This window comes from Rutilus rutilus (genome assembly GCF_951802725.1).
Source record: "Rutilus rutilus genome assembly, chromosome: 8".
NCBI classification, from domain to species: Eukaryota; Metazoa; Chordata; class Actinopteri; order Cypriniformes; family Leuciscidae; genus Rutilus; species Rutilus rutilus.
The window spans coordinates 7,988,294-8,015,348 of NC_140222.1; the positions used below are offsets into that span (position 1 = coordinate 7,988,294).

The 27,055-nt window shown below is 35.8% G+C and overlaps 1 protein-coding gene across 2 annotated transcripts; it reads right to left on the minus strand.

Moving 5' to 3' along the window:
- Nucleotides 1–398: 398 nt before the first annotated feature.
- cers5 (ceramide synthase 5) lies at nt 399–26,094 on the minus strand. 2 transcript variants are annotated; one of them, XM_084416205.1, is made up of 11 exons: nt 25,660–26,094; nt 15,773–15,878; nt 11,250–11,380; nt 9,862–9,919; nt 9,721–9,771; nt 7,344–7,436; nt 6,637–6,765; nt 5,748–5,854; nt 2,913–3,069; nt 2,682–2,819; nt 399–1,660 (listed from the first exon to the last, which is right to left on the minus strand). In XM_084416205.1, the coding sequence occupies exons 1-10, from the start codon at nt 25,830–25,832 to the stop codon at nt 2,727–2,729; spliced, it is 1,098 nt and encodes a 365-aa protein (XP_084272331.1). In that variant the 5' UTR covers nt 25,833–26,094; the 3' UTR covers nt 399–1,660; nt 2,682–2,726. The 2 variants fall into 2 exon arrangements, with proteins under 2 accessions (XP_084272331.1, XP_084272330.1); XM_084416204.1 differs by lacking the exon at nt 2,682–2,819 and having other exon boundaries at nt 25,660–26,085.
- Nucleotides 26,095–27,055: the final 961 nt, after the last annotated feature.

Consider the following 27,055-nt stretch of genomic DNA (forward strand, 5'->3'; position numbering starts at 1 on the left):
TGTTCATTTACATGTAAACTACAAAAACATGAATTTGTGAAAATGATGACGTCATGTGCATATGTATTACATGTTCGGTCTATAGGCGCCTAGTTTCTTTACAAAGTGACGTCGCCATCTACTGGCCTGGCATGAATACAGCGTTTTTAGTCGTTTCGCAGATCCGTGTGAACAGGGATATGTTTGACAACGTTGTCGTAAAACTTCTGTTTTTAGTACATCGTTGTTGTATAAACATACCCTAAAACTATTAAAAAGTAGTTTTCATTAATTAAAATAAAATATTAAGCTTTTAAATTCTATTAGAAATTTTGATGTGCAAGACTGCAAGTAACTGAGTTAAAGTATTTAAGTACTAAAATGAAAGCTGAAATTAATAAAATAAGAACTTTTTTAAAAAATATGATACAAGTACACAACAAATTACTAAAAGTTAAAGCTAAAATGGAAATAAATATAAATTAAAGCAAAAAAAGAAACATAAAAACGAATAAAATGGTAAAAGTACACAACAAATCGCAAAACCTTGAAGCTAAAATGGAAATAAATATAAATGAATGCAAAATATAAATATAAAAAACTAATCAAAATGACTAAAGTACACAACAAAATTGCTAAAATTAAAATGACAACTGGAAATATAGAAATACAGTTATATTCACCATAACAGTCGTTCTCAACTGGTTCAGAACATGGATATTATTTCAGACAACCTACATATTTGAACAATTTAATTATTAATTATAATTTGTATTCGGCGTTGTTGTTTTTTCCATGCTCTTTGTGATCAAGACCCATTTTTCCCCAGTTGAGAACTAGAAATGTAAAGTCAAGCCTTAAATCACCCTTTCAATATAACATTTCTAGTTTGACTGATCATTTTATAAATTATATTTATTTGCAAATTGATTTCATTCAGTCTACCCTGTTCATAAAACGGAAGGTGAAAGCTCACCTATTAATCAAGAAGCATCTGATTACAGGACCCATCTTTCATTTTAATAACCTTATTTGGTTTCCAAAAATAAAAAAGCCAAATGAAAAACAGCACAGGAAACAAATTACAAACACATCAGTAACCAAAACAAACAACGGAAAAAAAAACAACAACAACAACAGTATATGGAAACTCAAGTACATCTGACCATTAAAATCTGAAGACAACGTTCTTCCCTGACTTCAGTAAAACGCGAAGCGCGGAGAAGAAACGTCTTCCCAGCTCCCGAAACGTGGAAACGAAGGAATGCAGATATGACTAATTTAATCATTTTCTCTTTCACAAGCTTCTTATAGTGGCCATATTGTCATTAGTGTCCCCTCATCACTGGAATAGCGTCCCAAACTCCGTCATCGAGTCTCATGAAGTCCCACAGCAGGATGTTTAGTTGGTGTTTGGTGTTGGAGTGAGGTACAGGGATGAGAAATGGTCCCGTTGGGATATTTCCGGGACACGAGTTCTGTGTGTGCAAAGGCCACATGGAAGGGAGCGTCACCAGTCGCTGTGGTTCTGGCTCCAGGATTTGGGGCCGAAATGGCCATTGGTGCCGTTCTCTCCTCTCGGCGAATGACTGCGAGCGCCCGTTTTGAGTCGCTCTTTGGAGGTTGTGTCAGTTTCTTCGTCCGAACTGGTCTCGATGTCGCTGCGTTCGTCTTTGGACACCTGGAAGCACATTTGGGTTATTAGCTGTGGCTCTTTTAAAGGTTTAGATGTAGTGTGCATGTATAAACATTGTTTAATCATCTCATGCATTTGAATAGACCAATCAAATGGTCGGTTTTCAGTTCCATGGGTTCAATACACCGGTGGCTGCCTTCCTCAAGGGGGCGCTTGGGTGCTTTAAAAGCCTTAAAAGTCCTCAAAATTTGCACTCAAATCTGAATGTTTTTGTCTAACTGAAGAAGGTAAGTCCAAAACAATCCTTAAACCATTTGCTATTATTCAGATTTAATAAAAGACTACTCAATTTTGATTGGTTTCTTGAGTAAAATTGCTGTGAATTTCATATTTTCCATTCGTTTCCTATGGCGATATTAAGTGTGGCCATTTTGTTCGCCTTTTCTAACGATGTCCATGATTTATTAAGTGTGTCGTATAGTAAGTGCCATAAAAGGCACCAAGTTTCATATCATTAGGGTGAAGCCAAAATGTCTAAAATGCACTACATTTATGTAATTGCATATAAAATTTACACCCATTTGGATTACACGGTTTTAGCACTGACCAAACTGATAGACTTAATGTGACGCATATTTGCCAGTCATGCGTAAATGAACCAGGTAAGATTGCTGTGCTAGAAATTAAAATTATGGCATAGTTTACTTAAATAATCATATATTCAAAATTCTTCGAATCAGCGTAAATTCTTGCAAAAACAATTCAATTTTAAATATGGCGGAAAAAAGAAAAACAAAAGTATAAAAAATTGATTTTCGTAATAATAACCTGGTTATTGTGCAACTAAAACTCATTCAGTTTATTAGTAGTTCTATTATCTGCTTCATTTATGTACCGTATAGCTGGCAAATATTCACATGAAATGTATTAGATTATGCTAAAACGGCACATTCATTTAATATGCAATTCAAATGCATAAATCTTAAATATTTGCTGAGTGTGACCGAAAGGGCTAAACACACATTCTGGGACAACTACCGAAAACAAGTAAAGAAGCAAAACTTACAGCTGGAGAAGATACAGAGAGCGAAAGACTCTAAAGCGAGTGAGTTTAGCAGAAAGAACGAAAGATTTCTATCAGGACAGAAGCAGAAAGACAGGAACAGCCTTCCAGCCAGTGAGAGAAGGAAAAGACAAACCAGTTCTGCAGGAGAGAGAGATAAGAGGAGGAAACGCGTGTAACTACACAGAATCATGTCCTGAAAGAGTGTCTCAGAACGAGGTGATGTCTGCGCACCTTTCCTCTCATGATGGCTTTGAAGGCGATGCGTGCGATGAGGTATGACCAGATGATGTGCAGAACCTGCAGGACCAGCAGCAAGAAGTTGAAGAGCCACCAGGACGGGTACGGCCCGATGATGTCCCAGCTCTCGAACAGCGTCGTGTTCAGGATCCTGCAACAGTCACAGAGACACCACAAGAATGGCATGAGAGCAGCTCTAGCTCAATCAAAAATGAGATTAAACTCTCCACAGTAATCATTTTAACCATTTAACAAAATATCCATAATAAACGCTTACTATTTTGTAGAGCTGCACGATTCTGGATAAATTGAGAATCACATTTTTTTTGTGTTTCAAAAAGAATCACGATTCTCCCATGATTCTGAACAGACATCTAAACAAAATAACATGTAATTTACTACAACTTATGATAAAATGTTAATTGCTGCAGTCTTTTTAAAATGTTTAATTGATTTGAATGAAATATAAAAAAAAAAACTAAAATCGGGTCGAGTGAATTATTCAATGACTCACTCAAATACTTCACTTGTTTCATTACTGGACGAATCAGCATTTTTGAACGAATCACTTGAATGAATGATTCAATGACTCACTCAAATACTTCACTTGTTTCATTACTGGATGAATCAGTGTTTTTGAAACGAATCACTTGAATGAATGATTCAATGACTCACTCAAATACTTCACTTGTTTCATTACTGGATGAATCAGCGTTTTTGAAACGAATCACTTGAATGAATGATTCAATGACTCACTCAAATACTTGTTTCAATACTGGATGAATCAACATTTTTGAACAAATCACTTGAATGAATGATTCAATGATTCACTTAAATCATTACTTGATGAATCAGCATTTTTGCACAAATCACTTGAATGAATGATTCAATGACTCACTCAAATACTTCACTTGTTTCATTACTGGATGAATCAGTGTTTTTGAAACGAATCACTTGAATGAATGATTCAATGACTCACTCAAATACTTCACTTGTTGCATTACTGGATGAATCAGCGTTTTTGAAAGAATCACTTGAATGAATGATTCAATGATTCACTCAAACACTTCACTTATTTCATTACTGGATGAATCAGCATTTTTTAATTAATCACTTGAACGAATGATTCAATGACTCACTCAAATACTTGATTCAATGACTCACTCAAATACTTGTTTCAATACTGGATGAATCAGCATTTTTGAACAAATCACTTGAATGAATGATTCAATGATTCACTTAAATCATTACTTGATGAATCAGCATTTTTGCACAAATCACTTGAATGAATGATTCAATGACTCACTCAAATACTTCACTTGTTTCATTACTGGATGAGTCAGTGTTTTTGAATGAATCGCTTGAATGAATGATTCAATGACTCACTCAAATCATTACTGGATGAATCAGCGTTTTTGAACGAATCACTTGAATGAATGATTCAATGACACATTTTAAGTCATTTGTCGCCAACTTGTCGGTGTAATGATGTAATTAATACAAGCGTTATTTGAAGCGCCAAGTTACTTTCAAAAGGATTTGCTCTATTTTGAGTGCAACCATAGACAATCAGTGTTTATATACAAACTTTTATCCCAGTACTTTCTCTGGGTCAGCAGCAGCGCGAACACAGATCTGAATATTGTGCTGTGATTGTGTCAGATTTAATAGACAGCTGAATCATTTAGGAAGGAGATCACGTGGGTGCTTGAATTGAGATTGCCATCTTTCAACGATTAATCGTGCAGCTCCACTATTTTGTATACTAATAATATTTATACTATATCATAAATAAAATTCATTCATCACTTTTTGGAAAATTGGACCAAAGTATCAGTAATGAAAACGGAAGTTGATTCTTGTTTTTTTCCCTAATAGATGACTTGTGTTTACTATTAAGATTATTAATTAAGTATTACTATGCAAGTAGTATTATATAAAGTAATTTGTTTTAGAGATTATTAATATGCAATTAGTATTATATAAAGTAATTTACAACACTATGAAAAGTTACATTTAAGACAACAATAGCATATAACAGTAATTTCTGGATGTTTTCTCAGACGGCAGGATGTGATGTCCTGATTCAGTGTCATGTCTGCAGTGGAGGTCACATGATCTGGATGTGGATCACAGTGTCGGTTCAGTCATCGTGACATCAGAACCCAGACACTGAATCCAGCCGCTCGGGTTTCAACTCTCAGCAGGAGGCCGTCAGCGCAGCTCAAAGACAGCTCATTGGCTTATTAAATGAGCGCGCACACACACACACACACACACACACACACACACACACACACTCTTGAATATGTGGTTTACCGGGACTCTCCATAGGCGTAATGGTTTTTATACTGTACAAACTGTATTTTCTATCACCCTACACATCACAGCAGTTTTCATAAAAAAAAGTAAGTGTGCAAGAAAAAAATTCCATGTCTAAAAAAATGCACTAAACCCACACTATCTTGAATACAGTTTCGGAGCGGTATTCAAGGCTAAGCGTATCCCATCATGCATTAGGTTCGGGAACTCGCAAAATATTGAGTTAAATTAATTAGATATTACATATAATTTGGTAGTAAAACAAAGTGTTGCACATCACTTCATTAAAAGTGCCACAATTTTAAAATGGTGTCTTCTGTTAGTTACATAGCGACTACTGAAAAAGTTTATTTTAAAATGCAAAGTATTCATAAAAAAAAAAAAAGCTCTTTAAACACTTGCATTTTTTTTCTTAAGACTATAAGTGTCCCATCGGGTAATCAAAAGTTCCACACACAAACAAACACACACTCACTCACTCACTCACTCAGATGATGTGATACTGACCAGAAGGGGAAAATAATCAATCTTGTCCCAAAGAAGATTATCCCAAACACCACAAACAAGAAGTCACATAACCGCTGGTATTTGGCGTAGTTTGCCAGCTTTGCAGCCTACAAGAGAACAAACAACACACACAATTATTCATAAAAAGGAAAAAAAACAACATTGAGATTAAACATCAATGCTCAAACAAATATCATTTTATGCGGAACTAAATAAAACAATAAAATACTGGTAATTTTGGGAGTTTTTATTTTTTTATTTTTTTTATCCAGATCATCAACTGGATCATTTTATAATTTAAATTATTAAATCATCAATTTAGTTATCATTGTTAACTAAAACTAAAAAATATTTAAAACCTAGAAATTAAATAAACATGAACTGAAATAAAATTAAACATGAACAACTTATTTAATTTCAGAAATTTCTAATTTTCATTAATTTTAAGTTGAGGTACTACAATTACTAAAATTAAAATTTATGAAAACGAAATGACAAAAACATACAACAAAATGAAAAATCTAAATGGAACACTAAAATAAAAACCTTCAAAATATTCATAAATACTACATTGGTCATCAACTCTCATTGAAATGTTGAATTCCAATGCAAAAATAATAATATAATGCATTATCCCCCGAATATATACATATATAATCATACATTTTAATAAAGCTACTCACACAGCAGCACTGAATAAAACTACTAGTCATTTTAAGTGCAATTTTACATGAAAATGTAGTTAAAAGTTAATTATTTATGTAGCACTGAAAAAAAAAAAAAAAAGTTTAGCAAGTCATTTTGCATGAAGTCCCTCACTTAAATGCTGGTTTATAAATATAATAATGAATATTGTACTCTGGAGAAGCAGAACTGCAGGTGCTCTTACCTCCAACAGGAAGTCAGAGGTGTCGTGAACACACATGACCAGACTTCCCACACGCAACATGTTATTTACATACGAGAAGCTGATCAGGCTTATGGTGGCCAGATGATGAATGAACATAATGAGGAAATCCTGCAAGTACACAAGACATATGTTGAACGCGGCCACTGCCGGCACAATACGAAAATATTATGCAAAATAAATACAAAAAGTGAAACTTCTTTCAGCTTGACAGGTTCCCTGTGTAAACACAAACAGGACCTGCATTCTGCAGATTTGTTAAATAAAGAGGAACACTATATGTGTTATGATTTCTCTCTGTATCTTGCTATACAAATCTCTCGCCACAGAATGGTATTGCTGCGGGCTTTATCTTATACAAATAGACACGCCACACCCTGAAGACGGTCACCCGAGTGAAACAGAGGGATTGTTTGTCTTCACGAGTGGCGAATGGTGAGACTGACAGATCAACCACAGACAAACAAAAGCCATGTGCGTCTGACAGCTGTCGAGCTTCCTCTCCAATACACAGTCTGGACTAGTTCAAATCTAGATCACATGACCAAACTGCTGACGCGAGATTGTTGCGTTACGCATTATCAAGCAACATCACATTTCAGATGTTGCAGGAAGTTGGAGGGAGAGAAGTAAATGAAATAATAGGATTAAAACACAATAGTTTGCTTTTTAAAATGGCAAACACTGACCTTTCTTTTGATGTCTGTGAACTGGGAGAACATGAGCGACCAGTAGAAGGACAGTTCTGTTACATAATAATGATACAGGCCTGAGGTCAGCACCTATAGACACACACACACACACACACACACACATTATAGAGCAGAAACTTCATCGAAGACACTGTTAATATGTCAGATTTTTTTTTTTTTTTGCAATATAAAACTTATCATGAATACAAAGTACATTTATTCCACAAATCCTCATTACAAAATAAAATAAAGGCCATTTTGGGAACTTTAGGATTTTTTTTTTTTTTTTTTTTCGCAGTGTGATATTTCTTTCATGACTCACAAGATCATTTACTCCCTAAATCCTCATTATAAAATAAAATAACAAATAAAAATAAAACAAAATAAAATGAGTAACTTTTTGCCAATGTGAGATTTCTTTCATGACTACAGAACACATTTTCAAAATAAAAAAATAAAAAAGTAAAAATATAATAAAAATAAAGGTCATTTTAGGATATTTAAGTTTTTTTGTTTGTTTTTTCATGACAACTGAGCACATTTACATGGAAGCTTGTTTCCGCCATAAAATAAAACATTTTAAAAGATAATTGCGACTTTTTATCTCACAATTGCGAGTTCACGTCTCGCAATTCTGACTTTATTTCTCACAATTGAGACTTTATATCACGCAATTCTGACTTTATAACACATAATTGCGAGTTTATATCTCGCAATTCTGACATCTTTTCTCACAATTGTGAGATATAAACTCAGAATTGTGAGATATAAAGTCCAATTATAAGGAAAAAAAATAGATTTTTTTAAAAAAAATTTTTTACCTCAGAATAGTTTATATCTCACAATTCTGACTTTATAACACGCAATTGCGACTTTATATCATGCAATTGTGACTTTATTTCTCAGAATTGCGACTTCATATCTCGCAAATGAGACTTTAAAAAAAAAAGTCACAATTCTGACTTGATATATCGCAATTGTGAGAAAAAAAAAGTCAGAATTGCGAGATAAAAAGTCACAATTATTATTATTTATTTATTATTCAGTGGCGGAAACAAGCTTCCATACATTTGTTCCCTAAATCCTCAAAAATAATCCTTTTTTGGCAATATGATTTTTTTTCATGACTACAATTTCCTCATTATTACAAATACTTTTTTTGCATTCTCCATTGTGATTCTCATTAATGTTATGAAGGCATCTATTTAATAATTATTATACAGTAATGCAATAAATTTATATTCTTAATTATGATATAATTTTGAGATGAATTTTCATGACACCAATACTTTTAAATACAGACCCTTTCCAAACAATTTGAATATCATGGAAAAGTTTATTTATTTCCATAATTCCATTCAAAACGTTAAACTTCCATAGATTATAGATTCAGGGCCCACAACTTAAACGATTTCAAGTATTTAGGCAGGTGCAAATCCTGCTGGAAAATGAAGTCAGCATGAAGTGCTCTGAAACTGTCCTGGTAGACGGCTGCGTTGACTCTGGATTTAATAAAGCACAGTGGACCAAAGTCCTCTTTTCTGATGAGAGCAAAATTTGCATCTCATTTGGAAACCAAGGTCCCAGAGTCTGGAGGAAGAATGGAGAGGCACACAATCCAAGATGCTTGAAGTCCAGTGTGAAGTTTCCACAGTCTGTGTTGGTCATCGGCTGGTGTTGGTCCACTGTGCTGTCCACTCAACGCAGCCTTCTACCAGGACATTTCCAGAGCACTTCATGCTTCCTTCAGCAGACAAGCTTTATGGAGATGCTGACTTCATTTTCCAGCAGGATTTGCACCTGCCCACACTGCCAAAATGACCAAAACCTGGTTCAATGACCATGGTATTATTGTGTAATTACTGTGTGATTTCATGTAATATTCAAAAAATTTTAAATCCTGTTTTCGTGGGTTTTATGAGCTGGAAGCCCAAATTATGTACAAATAAACAACTAAATACTTGAAATCGTTTAAGTTGTGGGCCCTGAATCTATAATCTATGGAAGTTTAATGTTTTGAATGGAATTATGGAAATAAATAAACTTTTCCATGATATTAAATTTTTTTGGAAAGGGTCTGTATATTCATATAATAAACAATTTAAATAATATATCATTACATTGGGGTGAACATGTACTTGTCATGAAAATAATGTCGCACTGCAAACACTTTTAACAACCCTAAAAGTACACTTTATTAATGTAAAAGTTAATAAATTGTTGCGTTTGTTGTTGAACAAATCTTCTTGGGTTTCGTGAGGTTTCTTTTATATGCTCTAATATTGTGGACGGTTCACATGATTTAAACATTTCTGGCAAATGATTCACTGTCAAGATTGATTTGAACCCAATCTGGCATTATTCGAAGCATTACCTGATAGGGGTAGTTGTACCAGCATTGTCTCGTATCCCACATCCAGGGAGACTATGAAACACACACACACACACACACACACAGTTAATAATAATAATAATGACAGAAAAAACATAAGTGAGCGGTACAGCTGAAACTCACCTGCCACAGGAAATGGATCCCGTACGTAAATATATAAAGATAGAATGTAAACCTCCACCTGCAGAGAAATCACAGCGGCGTCAGATGGAGCGGGTACAGGACACAATCACAGATACTCAAATACATCCACGCATAATAGAAGGAAACAGAGTTTTGCACTCAAAAAGGAAGCATTAAAGGGATAGTTCAACCAAAAATAAAATAAAAAAGTCAGAAAAAAGTTTAGAAGTCATCCTAAATGTATATGACATTCTTCTTTCAGACGAATACAATCAGTTATATTAAAAAATGTCCTGGCTCTTTCAAGCTTTATAATGGCAGTGAATGGGCACCATTTTTTTGAAGTCCATAAAAGTGCATCTCTCCATCATAAAACAGCATCTCTCCATCATAAAAGTGCATCTATCATAAAAGTGCATCTGTACATCATAAAAGTGCATCTATCATCATAAAAGTGCATCTATCCATCATAAAACAGCATCTGTCCATCATAAAAGTGCCTCTGTCCATCATAAAAGTGCATGCACTTAGATGCATGGATGGATAGATAGATGCACTTTTATCATGGAGAGATGCACTTTTATGATGGATAGATGCACTTTTATGATGGACAGATGCACTTTTATCATGGAGAGATGCACTTTTATGGACTGTGCCCATTCACTGCCATTATAAAGCTTAGAAGAGCCAGGACATTTTTTTATTTAAGCCTTTTTTTTTATTCTTTTTTTTTTAAGGATGTCAGACACCAAGGATGGCTTCAGGGTGAGTAAATAATGGGGAAGTTTTCATTTTTGGGTGAACTATCCCTTTAAAGGCATTTGTAAAAAAAATCCAATGAATCTGATCAAGTGTGATGAGAAACGTGGATATTTTACTTGTGAATCACAGAGGATGTGGGCGGATATTTGTTTGCCAACAAATGCATTTGATATTGCTAAATAAGAAAATACATCATACAACTCAGTGTACAAAATATGAAAATATGAATATGAATGTGCACCAGTGCACAATGGTGTCAACGTGTAAAAATTTCCCCAAGTGAAGGACAAAAAAACCTGTCAAACATTAACATAATTCACACATAATTTACGGCAAATCTAGATCACTTCTGGTGTAACTATGATGAGACAAGTTCAAGAAGTGTTTTCCATTGAAATGTTAAAACATTCCTCACTAATTCCTCACACCCAGCTCCAAGATGAATTATTAGCTTGTGTAGGAATCTAGCTTATGCTGGAAACCTGAAGCATGGTGAAGTGCAAATACTGTTGGTAAATTCCTCATCGCTTTCGGTTCGGAGGTTTTGGATGGCATATTTTCTTTCATTATATTCTATGTGCTTATGAACTAGCATGCATGTGCACTAGCAGAAATTGAAAACCTACATGCTCTCGCAAAACTTGGTTCTTGTGCCGGGTTTGTCCTGGTTCCGCCGCTGCCGAAACCATCGCTGGACCTTCCGCACGTCCCAGTCCAGCTGTTTAGACAGACCTTCTAAATGCCGCGAGTCCGGCGACTAGAAGACACAAAGAAAAAGGGCGTAAATGTCATTTCCATCACTCTGTTGTGGAAGTGATGCTGGCAGTTATGATGTTTAAAAAAAAAAAGGAACAAAATGGCAGCAAAAAGTTTAATTTCATTGCTAGAATTTTATTTATCTATCCCAAAATCCATGCACTTTAATAATATTCTTACACTTATTGTTATTAAGGATGTAGCACTGTCTGATCATTTCTGTATTTTCTTTGATATATTGATCTCTCCTGCCACTGAAGCTAGATCTGTGTCTGTCAAGAAGAGATGCTTAAATGAGAACACTAGTGTCCTATTTATGAAGGCTATATCCTTAACACCAAGCATATCTGCTGACTCTGTTGATTTTCTCCTTGATTCTTTTAACTCAAAAGTTAAAGGTGTAATTGATGATATTGCTCCTGTTAAAGTCAGGAAGAAGAGTGGCAGACAAAAGGCACCTTGGAGAAACTCAACAGCAGTGCAAAATATGAAAAGACAATGCAGAAAAGCAGAGCGCATGTGGCGGAAGACAAAACTTGTAGTCCATTATAACATCTACAAAGACAGCCTTCATGCTTTCAATATGGAACTAGGCAAAGCTAGACAGACTTTCTTCTCAAATATTATAAACAGCAATTTAAACAACACACGCACTCTTTTTGCTACTGTAGAGAGACTGACAAACCCCCCAAGCCAGATTCCCAGTGAAATGCTCTCAGACAGCAAGTGCAGTGAGTTTGCTTCTTTCTTCTCTGAGAAAATCAATAATATCAGAAAGGTGATCAGCACATCCTTGACTTGCGCTGGGGTCAGACAGATCAAACCACCTGAGAAAGTGGTTACTATGTCTGATTTCAAAGAAATTGATGGCAAAATTTTGGAAGACACCATACAGCACCTTAAAACATCAACCTGCGCTCTTGACACACTTCCCACATCGTTTTTCAAAAGTGTGTTAAACAGTTTAGAAGCAGATCTTCTAGTAGTGGTAAATGCTTCACTTCTCTCTGGGAGTTTTCCAAACTCCCTGAAAACTGCAGTTGTCAAGCCCCTCCTGAAAAAGAGCAATCTGGATAAGACCATATTAAGCAACTATAGACCGATCTCAAATCTTCCTTTCATAGGCAAGATCATTGAAAAAGTTGTCTTCAATCAGCTGAATAAATTCTTATGCTCAAATGGATACTTTGACAATTTTCAATCTGGTTTCCGACCGCACCACAGCACAGAGACAGCGCTCATAAAGATAATAAACGATATTCGCTTAAATACTGACTCAGGCAAATTATCAGTGCTGGTGCTACTCGACCTCAGTGCTGCATTTGACACTGTCGATCACAACATACTTCTGGACAGGCTGGAAAACTGGGTGGGTCTTTCTGGGATAGTCCTAAAATGGTTCAGGTCATACTTAGATGGGAGAGGTTATTATGTGAGTATAGGAGACCATAAGTCTGAGTGGACATCCATGACATGCGGAGTCCCTCAAGGCTCAATTCTTGCACCACTCCTGTTCAACCTGTATATGCTCCCAATGAGCCAAATAATGAGAAAGAACCAAATTGCTTACCACAGCTATGCAGACGACACACAGCTCTACTTAGCCCTATCGCCTAACGATTACAGCCCCATTGACTCCCTGTGCCAATGCATTGATGAAGTTAACAGTTGGATGTGTCAAAACTTTCTTCAGTTAAACAAAGACAAAACTGAAGTCATTGCGTTTGGAAACAAAGATGAAGTTCTCAAGGTGAACGCATACCTTCACTCTAGGGGTCAAACAACTAAACATCAAGTCAGGAATCTTGGTGTGACACTAGAGTCAGACCTTAGTTTCAGTAGTCATGTCAAAGCAATAACTAAATCAGCATACTATCATCTGAAAAATATTGCAAGAATAAGATGCTTTGTTTCCAGACAAGACTTAGAGAAACTTGTGCATGCTTTCATCACCAGCAGGGTGGATTATTGTAATGGACTCCTCACTGGACTTCCCAAAAAGACCATAAGACAGTTGCAGCTCATACAGAACGCTGCCGCCAGGATTCTGAGCAGAACCAGAAAATATGAACATATCACACCAGTCCTCAGGTCTTTACACTGGCTCCCAGTTAAATTTAGGATTGATTTTAAAGTATTATTACTGGTATATAAATCATTCAATGGCCTAGGACCTCAATACATTGCAGATATGCTCACTGAATATAAACCCAACAGATCACTCAGATCATTAGGATCATATCAGCTAGAAATACCAAGGGTTCACTCTAAACATGGCGAGTCCGCTTTTAGCTATTATGCCAGCCGCAGCTGGAACCAACTTCCAGAGGAGATCAGACGTGCTCCTACAGTAGTCACATTCAAATCCAGACTCAAAACACATCTGTTTAACTATGCATTTACTGAATGAGCACTGTGCCAATGTTCGTCCGACTGTTTGTACTGTATTTTATTTTGTATTCTTCTAAACTGTTTTAATTATTCTTATTTCTTTTTATTATTTTAATTTCTTCTATGTAAAGCACTTTGAATTGCCATTGTGTATGAAATGTGCTATATAAATAAACTTGCCTTGCCTTGCCTTGCCTTGCCTATTGCATTAACTGACAAAATTGCAACTTGACTGGAAATGACTTGCAGTAAAACTTTTGTTCTCAATAGATATTTACCTTTTTTTTTTTTACACATTTCATGCATTATATCTCAATGCATTATGTTATTATATTATTACATTATAAGTTCATGCATTATATCTAGTCTTGGTAAACAAGTATACTAACTTTTAATAAAACTTTACGAGGTAAAAAAAAAAAACTTTTTGTTGTAGAAATTACGTTACAGATGTAATTTGTGTAAATGTTTATGTAAAAGAAAAAAAAAAGAAAATGCAAACGCAACAAGGCTTTACTTAGTATTTTTGTCTTGTTTCCTGTCCAAATATCTAAAAATTCTTAAATCAAGATGCATTCACTAAACTAGTAAAATGACATAAGATATTATGTCTTGTTTTCTGGGTTAATAAATCAAAATTAAGGGAGTTGTTGCTTTAAAAACGCAAAATTATCTGCCAATGGGGTAAGAAAAAATAATCTAGTTTCTGTTTGAATTAAGATTATTTTTTCTTACCCCATTGCCAGATAATTTAGCTTTTTTTAAAGCTACAACTCGCTTACTTTTGATTTATTAACCCAGAAAACAACAAGACATAATATCTTATGTCATTTTACTTTTAGCTTTTTTTTCTTTCTTTAATTTCTTAGTTTTAAACTGACATAAACTATATTTATTATGGATTTTTACATTGTACACTTTAAAGTCTGGAACAAAAGTAAATAAATACATTTTAGTTTTAATAAAAATCAAACCCTGTGACAAATTGCCTTGAGTTAGTACATAGAAATGACCTAAATCTAAAGACCTACAGAATAACCAGCAAAACGACAAATGCAAAATGAGGCCACATACTGACAGCTTTATCTACACTAAAATTATCAGATAAGATGTAAACTCATAACAGAACGCCTCAGCTTCAGTGCTGATAAAGATGATTTACAGCAGTTCGACAGAACGGGTCTTTGAAGTCATTGGTTATTGTAAAGATAAAAGTTACAACTTTACGCCCCAATGGAGTCTCTACTCTATTCATCTGTCAGGTAATGCTAAACCTGTTCGAGTTGTATCTATCCACAGTTTCTCGGCTAAAGTTGAAGGCCTGCATGATGACATTGTTTTGTTGGTCTCATAAAACACAGGCACAGCAGAGGAGCAACGGGTTCGAAAGAGCAAAACCAGGAATAAGACACTGAATAAATGTTTATGATTAAAAACACATTTTATCATATGTGAGCCTGGATCACAAAACCAGTCACAAGTCGCACGGGTATATTTGTGGCAATAGCCAACAATACGTTGTATGGGTCAAAATTATCGATTTTTCTTTTATGCCAAAAATCATTAGGATATTAAGTAAAGATCATGTTCCATGAAGATATTTTGTAAATTTCATACCATAAATATATAAAAAATATATTTTTGTGAGTGCATGCAACACAATCGTGAACATAAATGCACAACTTTAAAGGCGATGTTCTCAATGTTTAGATTTTTTTGCACCCTCAGATTTTCAATAGTTGTATCTCGGCCAAATATTGTCCTATCCTAACAAACATCAATGGAAAGCTTATTTATTCAGCTTTCAGATGATGTATAAATCTCAAGTTCAAACAATTTACCCTTGTGACTGGTTTTGTGGTCCAGGGTCACATATTGCTATTGTCTTATTTCAAAAGTTTTAGGAGTTTGCTTCAGTTTGAGCCAAAACCCTTTGGTAAATCACAGTAACGCACCGTCTTCTCAAGGCTTATCGCTTTCTTTCCATGACGCTAAAGCATACCTTTGTGATAGATGTAAACACTTTCTCCAGGACGGCGTTGGGCTGAGCTCTCCGACTCGACTCCGTCTGGATCTGAAGGATGGAGGCACACGGACCTGCGATACACCTGCACGAGGAAACCAGAGGAAAAACAGGATCTTATCCATCAGGACAGAATTCATGCCATTTACATGCTGTTGCTACTAATCTAGACTGAGACTCAACTTGTTTTACATTGATCTACTTCTAGTCAAAACCACATCTAGCTTTAAGCTAATTATAATGATTAAACTACATTTGATTTGACCATGTAGATTTCAGAAAACGGTTCGGTAACACTTTGCTTAAAACCTTTATCTATAATGCATTATAAAGGAATATACATCATAATGCATGATCTTTTCATTAATAATTGTAACCAAAGTTAAAAATATTCACAGATTCCTTGTTACATCTGACAACTTGTTTGTTAAGTTTTACAGCATTTAAGGTGTATAATGTATATAACAGTGGTTACGATTATTCATGAGACCATTATAAGATGCATTACAAGGCATAATTAATGCATTAAAATACTTTTATAATGCATTATACATAAAGGCTTTAAGTAAAGTGTTAACAACAGGTCCAATACAAACTTGTACAGGTAATATAAATTACGGGTAGGGATGCACCGATTTGAAAAGTTTTTGCAAATACCGATAACCGATAATTCTTAATATTTGAAAGCCGATAACCGATATATTGGCCGATAAATCTAAATCCAAATTTTTATATAATTTTTCAGGGCATGATCACAAAAACAAAAATCTCAGCATTAAAAGCCACGTCCCAAGCACACAATTATAACGTTCTCATTATAACTTTATGTAGCCTATATGACAGATTTGTGCCGCACACTTCACTGTATTTTCCTTTTTTGAAGTGATTTCAATCATATTTCAAGCAATTCAAAACCATCATGGTAAACAGTGCGCATCTGAAGCGTCTCAGATGAAGGAAACAATCCATTATTTATCGGCTTTAATATATCGGCCCGATAACGATAACATTATAAATCATCAGATATCGGCCGATACTGATACTATTGCCGTTATTATTGCTCAAACTTAGTTTAGTGATTTGATAACCTTCTAACAAGAAGGATTAAGCTTCAGTGTGTAACTCGTCTTATTCTGTTTCTGTTACAAACATGAGAGATTTCTCACACTGACAATCAAACGGTCAAGTAGAGGTGCTAATAACTGACTTGCTAGCTTGAAAAACGCACAACAAAATCCTCCAAAAACTTAGTTAAAAAGGGGTCAGGTTCTTCCCTGAATTCTCAGCTGATATTTGTGATCTAGAACATAAACTTTAGAAATGTGGCTAGTCGGGTCTGAAACACATTGTCTTTATCAGGAGCATTTCTGAAGCCGTAGAACAAGATTTGACTCAAATCCAGCAAAATCCAGCTATGTTGCTAAAACTCCACTGAATGCAAAACAAATCACTTTAACTCACTGATTAATGAACGCCAGAAGCTGCTGAGAAAACTTAAGGACGGGAAGATGTATGACTGTGGCTTTTCAGATTCATTTAGATCTATAAACAAGTGAATAAATGAAAACTGTCAGTGGATACCGGAAACACATTTGCAAGGCTTGATCCCGAACATCTTACAGTGTCAGGTGAGCTTTATCTCACACTATGAACACTTTATTGTCTGTTTAAAGGGGCTTTTTATAAAAACTCAGTAAGAACATGATTTTCTAAGAAACCTGGATAAACAAAAAAGACATTTCGTGTCGGTGATGCAACTAATACCATGTGTGTTTTAGCCATTTATAGTTTGATTTCTTAGAAAACTTTTTAAAAACATTTCACTGTTTTAGCATCCCTAACTGCTAGATATAACAAAAAACTGATTCAAACCAATTATGTAAGTTTTAGACGGGAAGATCTGTTTGTCTGACCAATGGGAGACAGAAGAAGCCTGGAAACCTGTTCGAAACAAACATTTTTGCGATACTTTTCAGCAAAACTAGTGTGACAGAAATCACACACTTTAACAGCAAAAATGCCAATAGAGTTTCTACAATTCAGTTCTTTGAATGGAATTAAACATTTAATTATTTAATTGACTGAATTTCTAAAACGCAGACAAAAATGTTCACTGAAATGTTAGTAAGTTTTAGTAAAATTGTATGTAGGCACATATTGCCGTTTACTACCATTTATTGTACATTTGGTGAAATTAACAATTAATAATGTGAAATGTTTTAGTTTTACAATGTACGGTAGTATTGTACAATAAAAAAAAAATGAAATGTAGTTCATTTAATAAAAACAATGTGGAAAAAAAACATGAATTGATCATTTTTTATTTACATATTTACTGTATTTTACTTTTTACATTGGAAATTGTGAATCTACTTTGCAACAATGGCTATTCGGTCAAAAAAGATGTTTCCTAAAAATATATACTGGCAAATGTATTTATTTACGATTTAACGCCATAAGCAGCATTGGATATATTCATGGTAATCAACAGCATTTCACTTTTAAAACAAATTAGAATTATGATTACAGTATCACTTCAATACATTGTTTACAATAATTTAACAATTTTGTCTAAAAAAAACAACAATCAATATACAAAAACAGACATATATACCAATAACATTAACAGTAATGATAAAACTTACATAGAATCTTTCAATTTAATATATGATAGAAATTCTAAAACTATCCAGGAGAAACTTTTTTTAAAAGGCCCATTCATAAAATGTTCTCAAATATAATTTAAAAATGGACATTCTATTAAAATATGATGTACACAAGAAATTCTTACACAAATCAGAAACCGGTTTCTCCTTCCATTTCAATAAATATGAATGAGTGACCAATTCGACTCCTCGTATAAACAACCTGGTCATATCTGTTTTCAAATTCATAACAATAATTAAGTCCTTGATTTAGTACTGGATTCGCCTCATATAGTTAGTTAAATATGCATTCGGTCCATTTAAATTGCCATTTATTGTAAACGAAATGTACAGATTCAATACGGGTTTGAAATACTGGGGGAAAAAACTTGCTGAAAACAGATCGTCCCTCAAGCGTAATATTTAAATAAAACTGTCCATGACAACAAAGTTAATGCGGTCAAAGTCCTTAATTTAAAACTTTTAAACTTAATATAAAACATCTCTGTGATAAATACGCCAATTTGAGCCGTTTATTAACCCAGAATTGGCAATTGCTGATGAACTATGTCTCCCGGCATGTTACAAACGACATACTAAACTGTGGAATCTGACACTCAGCATAAAAAGCAAACTTTACCAGTGTGTTTTAATTAAAACAAGAAGGAAAGACATTTTAAGTGTCTCAGAATTGGCATTTCTGGCTTTCACAAGTCTAAGACGCAAACCACGTTGCGTAAAGAGTGTCATTCCCTGTCTGACACATTCACAATCTTCCCCTTTATGACGACAGGGTCAAAGTGACAGATGGGCCTGAACTAAATATTAGCTTGCTGACTGGTGGAGCTTTGCTTAAATCTCAGCTAGTTCAACAGACAAACACAAAAGATTTAAACAGTACAATCTCGGGTTAATCTCCGACATCGGCGCTGCCAGTCTCAGCAAAAAAAAAAAAAAAATCTCATTCATTAAAGTTAGTAGCCGGACTTGACCTGTCGAGTCACATGTCCGTCTGTGTTTTGTTTCAGGAAAGTGGGTTGCAACTGGTGGGACGTCTGAAGACACAAACCAGAACAGACTCCTCCACGTGGGACGAGGGCTTTTCCTAGTTTGAGACAATAGAAAGCCTTGTCACCGCACACACACACGTGATCTTTTGTTGGGTATATAAAGCCGGATATTTGCACACAACTATCAGTTTAAACTGTGAAAAAAAAAAAAAAAAGGTTTTCCTCAGTATTTGTCCTGTTTACCATTACAAATATCAATACAAATTTACTTGAGATGGAAAATGACTCACGATATTATTATTAAGTCTGGTTTACTGAGAAATTCATCAAAATTGAGTTTATACTTGAACCAGGAAAAGATACCTGTAAGTATGGGAATATAATCTTGTTTTCCTTTTGAATGAAGTAGATTTGAATCTAATTTTCAGAAAATAAGTCATTTTTTTCTTAAGTAAATGCATCTTAACTAAAGTATATTTAGAGAACGTCACTTTTTGGAAGTGTGTACTTCTTTAAATAGACTATTGAAAGGGAAGTAGAGTGTATTTCCATTCTGGATCAGATTTGGTTTTGAAGACTTTCTGAAACAAAAATAAAGACCACCCAACGTCGACCATCAACAAACACCAGCTTTAAAACTCTGATTTAGATGTAAAACAGGATTAAGTTTGAGATCAGTACCAGCTCAACACCTGATTCATGCAGATTACGTCACTGCCGTCACACACACATCATTTCTGGCACAGATTTAGCTGATGTTGTCACTGTAGGGTTTCTGAATTGTTCAAGTTTTTGGCTGCTGTGTTTCAGCGCCGCATGCAAACTCTCTCCACGCCAGGACGGACGGGCTAACAGCCTTTGGCATTTTCTCACTAACTCGATTTGCGCGTCTGATAAATGAAACATGACCTGATTATGTCCTGAGGGGGCGGAGACTCGGCCTGCGTGCGACATGACACCACAAAAAGAGACTTTTGATAACTCAACGGCCAATAAAACGACTTGACAGCTCAAGGTTAACATTAATAAAACACGTAACAAAATCCTGATAATCACATCCACTAAGCATTCACTGTTATATGGCCTGCTTAAGATAAATTAGCTAAAGCTTTGAGTGTACATGTTCACTGAAACACAGAATGCACTGAAATTTGATCACACTGATTTAGTTAAAGCGCAGTTTTTTAATAAATGATGGCATGTATCATGGAATCAGACTTTTGATTACGATTCAGTTCAAGAATCGTGAGGTATATTTACATGCATCAACTTCATTTACAATTCATTTTCTAAATAATGTGATGCATCAGTAAATCAGAAATTTGGCCACAACTCTATTCAAGTACAATTTACTAAATAGGCCTATAACAAATACTAAATGGACTAAAAATGTAAAAAAAAAAAAAAACCGTTACTTCAGTGGCTGTAAAAAAAAAAAAAAAATCATGCTTTTTCAATAAGGGAAATCCCTTGGTTTAGATAGAGATAAAAAAAAAATGCACGTTGACTCAACTCAGTAAAGTGACAGTCAGAATTGAAACCGGTCAAATTTAAAAAAAATATAGCAGATGAATATAGCAGAAAAATAACTCATATTTCCTATGTAAACATAATGCAATGAGATATGTTGATTGTTAGCTGCATGCAATGACGTAATCAAACAGCTTGACACATATGAAGACATTATTTAACTCCGGAAAAACCCATTGACCCACAGCGCAACAGTTGCCTGAAGGAGAACTACAGCATTAACTATTCAGTGGCAGACCGAACTCTAGAGGAAAGGATCCTGGAAACGGGTGATGACACATTTCCAGAGCCGTAACCTCTTGAGCAACCGTCTCTGAATGCCAGAAGTCACTCCTGAGGAGTCATTATGATCTTATGTTATCGGCACGACAGTTCAACACATTCCTTTGAGAGAATGAGCCCAAACAAGTGCTGTGTGAATAAGACCTTGTGCGAGAGTGTGTGTGTGTGTGGGGGGGTGTGGGTGTGTGTGTGTGAGAATGAGTAATTGCTCTGGAGCGAATGAAGGTTGAATGAATGTTCTGAGTCCTCAGGGAATAAAGAAACACAAAAAGCACGTAATATCGAGCCAAAAGCACACTTACATTTTTCTGCCAGAAAATAAATAAATAAATCTTGGGGATTAATTTATAAATGGGGATATTTTTATAAATAACTTAACACTACCCGAGTAATAAAAGTGTAATAAAAATAAACCACTAGGACATAAATTCTCATCGCTGAAAAAAAACCCCTCTAATCATGAAGGTCTCAGGTTTAGATGTTAAACACCCTCTAAGTGTGCTGCACCTCCTCAATGTTAAAGCACATCAACACTATCTGTGAGCGGCAGTCACCGCTGATGAATAAATGAAGAGAGAGAGACTGCTGATGTCATCCTGACCGACTGCATGCAAACGTCCTGCTGAAACCAGACCAACCCCCTCTGGACCAACTATGCTAATTGGCCTCCTCGGGGGCTCGGTCAGGCCCGAGACATGAAGACATCGTGAAACATGACAGGGGTACGGGCGTGCCTGACAACGCTCAAGTTGGCCTGCACAACAAAAGAGGTCCAATTCAATGTAGTATGTTCATGCATGACACTGAATGATTGGCAATCTGCTTCAGAAACCATCAATGCATCATCTGAATGTTCCTCGAGGGGCGATGCTGAATATTTACAAGCTCTTCTACAAGAATGAGGTCCGTCCGGAGTCTTAAGGCTTGCTAATCCACAAAACGAAGCTTTAGGTTCCCCCTGAAGGTGAATCTAACTACTAAACTACGAAAGGGACATGGTGGGATGGGAGAGAAAAAAAAAAAACACCACGAGCGAAACTTGTCAAATGTACATTTTTAACCGTTTAAACAGAACCGGTGTGACCAGACTACACAGCCATGAAAAAAAGTATTAAAAAAAAACACTTTTTCAATGCTTTCCGTTCTCACTTACAAGTTTTGCGTTTGCTTGCGAAAGCCTTATGTTTCCATCCGAGAAACTTTCTGTTTTTTCGCAAAACTTTTACGTTTCCATCCGAGAAACGTTGCATTTGCTCGCAAAACCTTTACATTCCATCCGAGAAACTTTCTGTTTGTTCGCAAAACTTTTATGTTTCCATCCGAGAAACGTTGCATTTGCTCGCAAAACCTTTACATTCCATCCGAGAAACTTTCTGTTTGTTCGCAAAACCTTTACGTTTCCATCCGAGAAACTTTGCATTTGCTCGCAAAACCTTTACATTCCATCTGAGAAACTTTGTTTGTTCGCAAAACCTTTACGTTCCATCTGAGAAACTTTGTTCGCAAAACCTTTACGTTCCATCCGAGAAACTTTCCGTTTGTTCGCAAAACATTTACACTCCATCCAAGAAACTTTTCATTTGTTCGCAAAAGCTTTACGTTTCCATCCGAGAAACTTTGCGTTCGCTCATAAAACCTTTACACTCCATCCAAGAAACTTTGCATTTGTTCGCAAAAGCTTTACGTTTCACCCGAGAAACTTTGCGTTCGCTCGTGAAACCTTTGCGTTCCAACCAAGAATCTTTGCATTTGTTCGCAAAAGCTTTACGTTTCACCCGAGAAACTTTGCTATGCTCGTAAAAGCTTTACGTTTCCATCCGAGAAATTTTCCGTTTGTTCGCAAAACCTTTACACTCCATCCGAGAATCTTTGCATTTGTTCGCAAAAGCTTTACTTTCCAACCAAGAAACTTTGCATTTGTTCGCAAAAGCTTTGCGTTTCACCAGAGAAACTTTGCGTTCGCTCGTAAAACCTTTGCGTCTCCATCTGAGAAACTTTCTGTTTGTTTGCAAAACCTTTACGTTCCATCCGGGAACTTTGTGTTTGTTCGCAAAAGCTTTACGTTTCACCCGAGAAACTTTGTGTTTGCTCGTAAAAAATTTGCATTTTAACCGAGAAACTTTGCGTTCGCTCACAAAACCTTTGCGTTCCCAGAGAAATTTTGCATTAATTCGCAAAACTTTTCTTTGCAAGCGAATGCAAAGTTTGTCGGGGAACACAAATCATTTGCGAGAGAACACAAAAGCGTTAATATAACAATGTTCCCCTCCATTCCATATTTTATTCAATCACAACGTCCATTTAGGGGCTCCGAAGATATCAATCCGAAGAAACCATAATAAAAAATATTTTCTTCATCTATAATTTCATCTATTTTCATTTAGTTTAACTTAATGTATTAAAATAACTAGGCCTAAATTAAAACTAAATTTCATTCATTAAAATAAAATCAATTCAAACTATATTAAAAAATTTATAAAAATGACAAAAACACAATTAAACACTAAACCTTTAAAATTAAAATTAATCCAGAAAATCTAAAAGTAAAAATTAATTCAAAACAGTAATAAAAACAATAATAGCATCTCTAAAAATCACAATGTGTCTTACATGGTAAAAGACAAAGATATCCAACCGAGGCAAAACTGAACCCAAAACAAATATCATGGAAATAATTGACTTTATATACTTCAATCTTATCTTTTGAACTTAAAAACAAACAAAATTAACCTTAAGCACACAGATATTTCAAAGTATCACAGTTATAAGAAGAAACCAACCACACTTGGGCCGATGTCTTGCGTCTGATCTAATTCTGAGGATTAGTTTCGCTTGCTATTTTTAGTGATTCGCCCACAAACCATGAGCGAAACTTGTCAAATATACATTTTTAACCGTTTAAACAGAACCGGTGTGACCAGACTCCACAGCCACCAAATACTCTCACCTCAACTGGATCGGTAAGAAAGAGAACGTCTTAAGAAGTTTCTCCTAACAGGTTCCTCGAGATCTTCATTCTTATCATACTTCACATCAACGAACCTCCTAAGCCAGACTAACAAATAAGTTGTCTTTGGACATAATAAAGCACCATTCAAATACCATGAAACATGAATATATATTGAGCAATATGCTAAACAGTTCCATCTAACACCACAGTGCTTCTTTGTAAGCATAACCATGCACTTTTTCTCATGCAAACTGGGTTTTAGACGTCAAACGAGATCCCACCCATCGAACTCTGGAATGTTTCTGCAGCCTATTCTTAGTTAACCTTTATTTAACCAGGCAAGTCACTTAAGAACAACAGCCTATTCTAGTCCTAAATCCAAAATGTTCGTTAAAAAACGCTAAATGTGCTTCCAGCAGAAACCCAACAGAAGATAGAGCGACGGTGCATCTTACATAACAGAATCATGTTATGACGCCTAGAGTTTGGTGCAACTTGCATAGTGACTTTTTTTTATGGTAAGTGTGTCTATTAAAGGAGTAGTTCACCCAAAAATTAGGATTTTGTCCTTAATTACTCACACTCAAGCTGATGAAGTAACAGCCGTATGAGTAATGCACTCTTCTATAAGCATAGTTTAACGAGCAAAAATTAATTTAAGTCATTATTCGCAAAGCACAGGAGTCACTCATTTCCAGAGTTGGTAGCGCCAGTCCCCATTCACTTTCATTGTATGGAAAAGAGCAGCGTGAACATTGTAACAAAGCTCTCCTGTCGTGTCCCACATAAGAATGAGCATCAAAAAGCGAGCAAGAAACATGTGGGTGAGCCAATGATGAGTTCATACGGTTCACTTTTGAGTGCGCTATCCCTTTAAAACCAAGCTTTCCCACAGTGAGACACAAACACATGTCATTACCATTCAAGCACGCCTGAATTCAAAGCATACTTAAGACACGAACCTGTACTTATTCATACAGTATGCATACAGCACAGGCTCATCTAAAGGTGTGTTGTTCATTTTATCATTCATTTCGGACACTACTGCCTGATAGTATTAGTCCCCTAACAAGCATGAGAGAGAATGAGTTTGTGAAGGTAGTGGTGAAATAAGACGTTAAAGCAATGAACAATAAATGCAATCCTCTTTTCTGAGTCTAGGCCTTAAGCTGGTCAGCTGACAGATGCATCTGGCTGGCTGGGAGTTCATGACCAGGGGGCTTGAAATGTCTCTCATGTTCAACCAGCCCAAATGGACCTACCAAAACATCTCCATTTAGAAGTTAAGACACGTGCATCCATTACCGTTTACAATATAAGACCTGTGGAAGCACGTGATGCGAGTTTAACAGACTAAAATATCAGGTGAGTTAAGGATATTTTCCTGATGGACAAATGACTGCCAAACACACTAACGTTAAACAGCTTGCCATCAAACTAAAACCATACCTCTCGAATATGAGCCGGACTGCGAAGATTCCCAAGGCCAGCGGCAGCGCGGAGAGCAAGTGGCCGGCTTTCGGGTACTCCACCCCGGGCGCGGGGTCGGCCAGATCCGCCCAAGTGACATTGTGCGGAAGCCAGAAGCGCTCGTTCCAGAACCAGGCTGAGAGCGCAGCCATGTTAGAGGAAAACTAGAGATTCGGGAGAGAAGAGGACGTTTAGAAAGAAAGTATGCGGGTGGCAAACGATTCACCGCCCCCTTTCTCCCTCTCTCTCTTTCTTTCTTTCTCTCTATCTCCCTCTCTCCCTCTCTCCCTCTCTCTCTCTTCCTCTACTGTGTGTAGTTGCGTGTTAACGTATTGAAGGTGTTTCCACTCCCGTGATGCGGCTGCACGAGGAAGTGTGCGCGCGGACAGATCTCGCGCACTATACGTAATACGTAACTATATTACGAGACTAAATGCCCGTTAATAATACATATTACATGTTGTAAAGATATTATTTCTCTAGCGTAGTTTTTTTTTTGAATATCTTTCTTGTGTTTTGACTGAAACTAGTAAACTGTCCGAAATCCGAATCGATCTTTTAAACTGATTCAATTCATGATTTGGTAAAGTAAAGTTTCACATATCATCAACGCACTATTTTGATGGAAAAACGTAGAGATAAACAGCAGTGTTTGACGGAACACTTCACTTAAATAAATCAGTTCTTTGAATCGATTCGTATAGAGAGCCGCACGAACGAAGCGATTCGCTAAAATGATTCATTCTTGTCAACGCGTCGTCATGACAACTTCGCCGCTTGTTATTTGGCACCCCGTTTTGGACAAAGTCCCTTTAAAACAAGCAAAAACCCTTTAAGAATTGTAATTATAAAGTATTTGTTGTGGAGAAACTACGACCAGTAAAAACATGTCTGAGTCTGACATCAGTATTTAACGAAGTACTTCACTTAAATAAATCAGTTCTTTGAATCGATTCTTATAGAGAGCCGCGCGAACGCAGCGATTCGCTAAAATGAATCATACTTGTCGTCGTCATGACACCGCTTCACCGCTTGTAATTTGGCGCCCCATTGTGGACAAAGCCATAGACATAATATTATGTCTATGGACAAATTCCCTTAAAGACAAGCAAAGTCACTTTTTAAGAATTTTGATTTAAATGGCGTATAAATGTAGTGTCACTATCTAAATGGAGTAGCTGTAATCCCGACTATGATTTGAATAATTTATGGACTTTTCCTCACAAACTTTTTTTATCCTCTTTTTTTATATATAAAGAACTTTTAATTTTTCTAATTTGTTTATACCCTATTACCCTTGACTGTAATTTATTTTTGAGCAGGTTTTCTGAGATTTTCTTTTTCTTCTCACTGTTAATGCAACAATTCTTAGTTT

Coding starts and splice junctions, on each gene's coding strand:
- cers5 (XM_084416204.1), bottom strand. CDS start 25,832: ATGGCTGCGCTCTCAGCCTGGTTCTGGAACGAGCGCTTCTGGCTTCCG. Junction 15,879..25,659: donor GTCCGGCTCATATTCGAGAG/GTATGGTTTTAG, acceptor TTCCTCGTGCAG/GTGTATCGCAGGTCCGTGTG. Junction 1,661..2,912: donor AAGCCATCATGAGAGGAAAG/GTGCGCAGACAT, acceptor ATGTGCTTCCAG/GTGTCCAAAGACGAACGCAG.